This window comes from Dermacentor albipictus, chromosome 1 (genome assembly GCF_038994185.2).
Source record: "Dermacentor albipictus isolate Rhodes 1998 colony chromosome 1, USDA_Dalb.pri_finalv2, whole genome shotgun sequence".
In the NCBI taxonomy this organism is placed as follows: domain Eukaryota; kingdom Metazoa; phylum Arthropoda; class Arachnida; order Ixodida; family Ixodidae; genus Dermacentor; species Dermacentor albipictus.
Window position 1 is genome coordinate 470535288 of NC_091821.1, and position 6300 is coordinate 470541587.

The window sequence follows — 6300 nt, forward strand, 5'->3', positions numbered from 1 at the left end:
CGTCGGGAAAAGTGCAACGCCTTCCAAAATCCCCACGAAAAGGGCCAATTACTACTCATGTCAAGCGTTACCTACATAACGAAGAGCACTGCATATTCCTTGTGTCTCTGCATTTGAGCTACTAGCGTGAATTGTGAGAATTACTATTTTGTTTAACACGCTAAATTGTAAGAACAGTTTTTGCTGATTTCTTTTCTGTTCACCAACTTACATTTGTCGCGTTTCAGTCACGGCAATTTCACTTCAAATTTGTTCAAGTTATTCGAAATGAGTTTTCCGTATGAAGCTCTGCTACTTAACAAAGGTGACATCGGCGCCCTAGAATACACTCCTAGCTTCATGCATAGGCAAGCTTTGTTAGCAAGTCACTAGGCAATAGCACATGCATGACTGAAAGTCTGTGCAATACTTTTTCAAATGCGCAATGAAAAATTGGAGGACGCCTAAGCTTCGCCTACAAGAGTGGAACGCGACACCGTCGCCGTCGACCCGCCAAGGGGAGTAAGGGCTCATTCACACCGGCGACTTGAGGAGGTCGCGCGACCATTTGTGACTCGCGACCAAAAAGCGACCGAAGGCGACTGATGTTCACACCGGCAAGCCCGGCTGAGCGCGACCCGCAAGTCGCAATCCCGGAGATTATCGTTCTCAGCGAGAACTGTCGGAATCTACGCAGTTCGCGCGCTCTTCGCTCGTCTGCTGCCATCAGTCATGGATTTTGACACGAGCGAAGAGGAAGACGTCGTCAGTGTGCTGATGTGCTCAGCCATGGTGTCAGCCCAGGCAGCGCGGAAGCCTCCGAAAAAAAAGCGACGCTGGTGGGTGCGCCCGTGCCTCCGTTCCCGAGAAGTGGCCGGTCACGCAAGCCGCCTCCTGCCCGAACTCCACGCGCATGACGAGGAGTATTATCGAGAGTAAGTTGTAGAGTTCGCGGTGTCTGGAAAACGGGGCATAATTTGCGTGCTTTCTTTTGCTGCTGTTTAGCTTCCTTCGAATGCCGCCCAGCACATTCGACGCGTTGCGGGAATTGCTGCGCCCCAGCTTCACGAAGGAAAACACCAACTACAGGCCTGCAGTCTCGGCTCATGATCGCCTAGCCATGAACGTCAGGTAAAATGCATGTCATCTCAAGAATAGTATAAATCACGTGTGCGTATGCTTCGCATGTAAAGAAGCCACAACACGAGCCATGAACATTTATGTGAGGTCAAAGCAAGTCCGACGCTTTTTTTATATACACTAACCGATTTAAGTACACTTTATACGTCGGATTTCTTTTTTTTTCATTTGGCTTGAGGAGATAATTATGGCACTCAAGGTTGTTGCTTACATGACGGAGCATGAATTGATTTCACGAGAAATAGCAAAGTTCTGTATTGGCGATTGGTGAGGTACATAATTAATAACCTCTGAATAGCCCCTCGCACAGCTGGATTTGGGCAGGAATGTGCTATTATATTTAAGAAAGATTACTTTGCACCGCTTTGAATATATGTCTCAACAAATAGTGCTAGAAAATACATTCGCAGTAGAGTTATTCCAAGTTCACAAAGCTTTCATAGAATTAGAGCGGAAAAGGTGACTGTAAATTCCTATGTCTTAATAAAAAAGTACATTTCATTGGCTTGACAGGTTCTTGGCTACAGGAGAGACACAGCGGGACAAGTCATACAACTTCCTGGTGGCCAGGTCCACTATATGCGGCATTGTGTCATCAGTGTACGACGCTCTGTGGACTGTGTTGAAGCCAATCTATCTTCAGCATCCGCAAGGCGCTGATGAATGGCTCAAGGTACGCGATACTTACTTCACTAGGTGTTTCGTAAGAATGATTTGTAACGTATTGCTTGTTTGTACTACTTGTTTGGCATATTTAATAAAAGAAACCACATCAAACATTATTTGCCGGATATGAAATGGCCATGGAATGGCTCTTATCTTATGCTGCAGGTATCCGCAGAGTTTGAGGAGCGGTGGAACATGCTACACTGCGTCGGGGCCATTGATCGGAAACACGTGAACGTCGAGTGCCCCGCGAATTCTGGAACCCTTGACCACAACTACAAGGGTTCCTTCATCAAATCGCTCCTTGCTGTTTGCGATGCACAATGCAGGTGAGACTGGGTCCTTGTATCCCAATATTTACTCAACATTAGTGGTAGTGGCATTTCAAGATGGTAAACATCCAGCTCCTTAAATTGTAATGACAGGTTTTTATGCTTATGAAGTATCACGTAGCAGTAAAAAAATATCCATCATAGATGGTGATATGCAGAAATGAATGTGCATGAGCACACACTGAATGTGTTGTGCACATTGCACATTTTAAGTGGCTATGTGATGCACTTCAGATAGAGTGTTTATCACAATTACCTCTGCATGTCACTTTCTATTTCGAACTTATCACATGTAACAGTTTTTTGCGATCGCGCTGGTTCTGTGCAGGTTCCTGTACGTGGAAATTGGCCACAGCGGCAGCGAGAGCGACGGCGGCATTTTTTCGAGGTCCACCCTGCAGAAAGAGATTGCCGGAGGGCCACTAGGGCTGCCACCGCCAAGACATGTTGGGAGTGAGGGGCTTCTCCCATACTTCCTTGTTGGCGATGAGGCCTTCCCGCTCAAGGAATACATGATGCGGCCATACCCAAGACGGAGTAGGTGCACAGCATATTACTGAATATATGTTTATGTCTGGTACAGGGGCGTAGCCAGAGGGGGGGTGCTTATGGGGCTTCAGCACCCCCCCTCCGAAATTTTTTCGCGCTGTCCATGCACCGCCGACCAAAGCAACAGCCAGCGCAGAAAATTATTCTGGATTTTGTCTAGAACGTATTTTTCATGCTCGAAAAGCCATCTCACCGCAAAAATTGCGAATTCGGGCTGGATTTCGCGGCAACGCCCATGCACCGGGAGTCACATAACGCAAGCAGCCCCATCCGAGCACCAAGTTTCAAGGACGTTTTGATGGCGAACGGGCTCGCCGCAGCATCTCGCGGAAGCTGTGGAATCTACACTCTATCATGGAATCTACACTCTATCATGGAATCTACGGAGTACGTGGATGTCAATTCCGAAACTTTATGGGTATAAAGTTCTCATAAACTTTTCATCTGAAAGGTGCATTGACATTTCCAAACGTGTGCTTTAGATTTTCAATTGCGTAACTTTTAAGTTTAATGTTCCCATAAATATTTGACGCCAAAGATGCATTAACTTTTCCAAAGTCGCACATCGGGCCATACAACGAGACTAGCCAAATCAACGCACTATCATACAAGTTGACAAAGCCCGCAGCGAGGCCCCATGAGACGAAGCGTTGTGGTGGTTCATTCGTGCCGTCATGTTACATAAAAAATATCAATTTTTTTTTCACCTGCGCCAAAGCATCCAGTGAAGACACTAAAGCCAGCCAAGGTAACTACGTTCTTATTTATTTTTTCTACTATGACTTTTAATCGCGAAGACCACGTTGACCCTCTTCAATTTTGTTGTTCTCGCTCCCTTACCCGGGGGCTGCCAGAGCCAGCCAGAGCACATGCGTTTTTCTCGTGTTGCCCCGACCACCGCGCGGCGCACTTCTGTGCGCCTTCGGTTTTCTCTGGCCGAGTGCATTTTCACCTGGCAGAGTTTTTGGACGCTTTCTGGCTAGCAGATGAGAAAAAGAAACCATGGTCGCTCGCCGCCATCAATGTGGGGACTCGACGGATTGCACCGCGTTCGCTTGAGCGCAACCTCTCCAGAAAGTCTTGTCTCGCCAGTGTAGGATACCGAGCAGTATTCACATGGTTCTTGGTGAACCAAGCGTCTCGTGTTTTCTTCGATATTCCTTTAATAGCCACATTAGTTGCCCAAAGTAGGCATTCGATTGTCACCAACATACTTTCTTTGCGCATTTTTTTTTCGTTACGTTACCCCCGCCCCACAAAAGAAAAAAAAAAATGTTGCGGCGCAGTGAATTGTCGCATGGTGAAAGTTCTATTTTGTTACTTCTTTTGCGGAAAGTAATGGACCATGGGACGCTTCAGCTGCCGGATGCTCATTATATTATTGAGATATCAATTATATGGAGACTCCAGGCGCATTCCTGCTGTCGCCGTCGCCCTCATATTCCGCATAAAGTCCAAGGGCGATAACATCGTGACCGCGCGCCGCATGCTGTATGTGCGAGTGAAAGCGTGTGTGTGTGTGGGGGGGGGGGGCAGATGGGTGAGCCGATGATGGTGGCTCAGTCTTGTGTGCACAAAGAAGAAAAGCGGGGAGCAGGCGCGCCGCGCCTTCCGTCGCGCGTGATACATCGGGGGGAGTGGATGGAATTGGGGCGGGATCTAGGATTCTGTGAATCTGTGATTGCGCAACATGTTTATTTGCCTTGTTTGACCCATTATATACCACGACTTTTTCTTAGATACGTAGATTTATTGGAAAATTATACGTATGTTTAGATATCTTGTTGCGAGGTTTTGTGTATACGTGCCGTGAACTTTGTTTCCAGTGGCAATTTTTCGCCCTTTATCAAGCTGTATCTTAGCATTTGTATATTCCATTGTATCTTCGCATTTCTAATGTACGAGGGCGAGTCAAATGAAAGTGAGCCTACCCACCCCGCGCAATGATGGTTCTGTTCATTATCTGCAAGGCCTGCGCGTAGCACGCAGGCATCTCTCATTTACAAAAGTGGCACGCAGGTGTGAGCCAACAAGAAGTCCAATAGATTCCAAGAAGTCCAATAAGGATTCGTTTTGCACACTGTGAGGAGTGTTGGCTGAACTTTGCTGCTAGAATTAGCAGCTCCTAAAAATTTTTACAGAAATTTAGTGAACCTAAGCAAAGCATTTTGAGATTAGCATACAAGCACGCATACCTAATCATGTTCCATCATGCCAACTAAATTACAGTACAGTCTCATTCCAGTGTGACTTGTAGGTTAATTTTTCCTTTGAAAATTGCTAAGAGTTCAACTGCCGACTATACAGAGGTGCAACCTATAGTAATGAGTATATGGAAATAATGCTTTGTTTGCGATAACTAAGTTAATTTGAGGCTACAGAAATTTTTTTATTGTCCACTGCTTGCCAGTGCAAACACCATTTGAATGTATGCTGAGCATGTATGTCTCCTGGGAAACTTTCCTTTGCCTGTGCGTTTGCAGGCGTGAAATAAACTGTTTCATTGCGACAACAAAATAAACTTACACCACAGGTTCTGATGCCACCTCGGTTAATTCCAGCATGGCCTCGAAGTGGGGCCATTTGATGGTGGGGACATCAACCACTCCTGCACCACTACGCTGCTTGTCGCGCACCTCCTGCTGCTTCCTCTTGAAAATGTCTTTTAGGTTTTAAATTTTTTTTCTCTGCAAAGGTTCCTGCAAAATAAATAAGCAATTATACGTTGACAGCAACATGAGCCCACACGAAATAAAGTATGCTATAAAGAAGCCTCTTCTCTCCCTTTCTTCCTATTGTGTTAGCCGCAAGATTTATCTTTTTCGCAACGCTTACGTAAATCGCAAAATACGTTCAAATATGTCTAGCCGTGCAGACTCGCAAATTTTTTTTATAACGGCGTACGAAAGGCCAGTGCTAACCACACGTTGCCACCACACTGTCCTTCACTCGTGAACACACCCGCGAGGCTCCATCGTTCAAGCTATGTTCCTTAAAGACGTGCAAGTAACAGAGGATATAAGCATAAAGCTGGCAGGAAGTATGGCAGGGGTATGAGCCATGGTATGTGCTGACGTGTCTCACATGTGCTCCTCGATTTTTCGGCAAAAGGCCCGGTAATTCGCCCCAGCTCATGCAAGGTCTCACACAACGGCATCCGTGAAGTTACAAGGACCGTGTGGATACCGAAATCTGAGGTGCGACACCATTTCTCTCCGATTTAGGAGGATTTTTTCAACGAGAACAGTGTCGCTGCGAGCTAAGCCTGAAGAAAGCAGGACCTAGCGGCCGTGCATAGGCGTGGTCCGGCGGGGCCATCGACCTTGCCGGGGACCTAGAGGCGACGTGCTTCAAGAAAATGGCGTCCGCTATGCGTGTGGAAGTGGACGGTGAAGAAATAATGCCGGAGGAAGTTTCCCAGAAGTTTGGCTGGCGCGTCGCCGGTAAGAAGAAGACCCAAGAGCAAGAGAGCAAGCTAAGTCTAACCCCGGTCAACGGGGGGCCGGCGGCTGCCGGGCATCGTCGCCCGCAGCGGAAAAATTTCAAGAGCAAGCTACTCAAGGCAGCGAGGATGCCTGTGTTGCCGAGGCAAGATATCAAGATCGTCATGCGTCCCAGGGGAGGTCTGGACATT

At 47.1% G+C, this 6300-nt stretch overlaps 1 protein-coding gene across 1 annotated transcript; it reads left to right on the plus strand.

The window, feature by feature from the left end:
• Window positions 1-807: 807 nt before the first annotated feature.
• Window positions 808-5160, plus strand: LOC139054502 (uncharacterized). Its single transcript, XM_070531568.1, has 6 exons — window positions 808-914; window positions 985-1110; window positions 1633-1792; window positions 1951-2114; window positions 2446-2654; window positions 5150-5160. Exons 2-6 carry the CDS (start codon window positions 995-997, stop codon window positions 5158-5160), a joined length of 660 nt encoding a protein of 219 aa, XP_070387669.1. The 5' UTR covers window positions 808-914; window positions 985-994.
• The last annotated feature ends 1140 nt before the right edge of the window (window positions 5161-6300 follow it).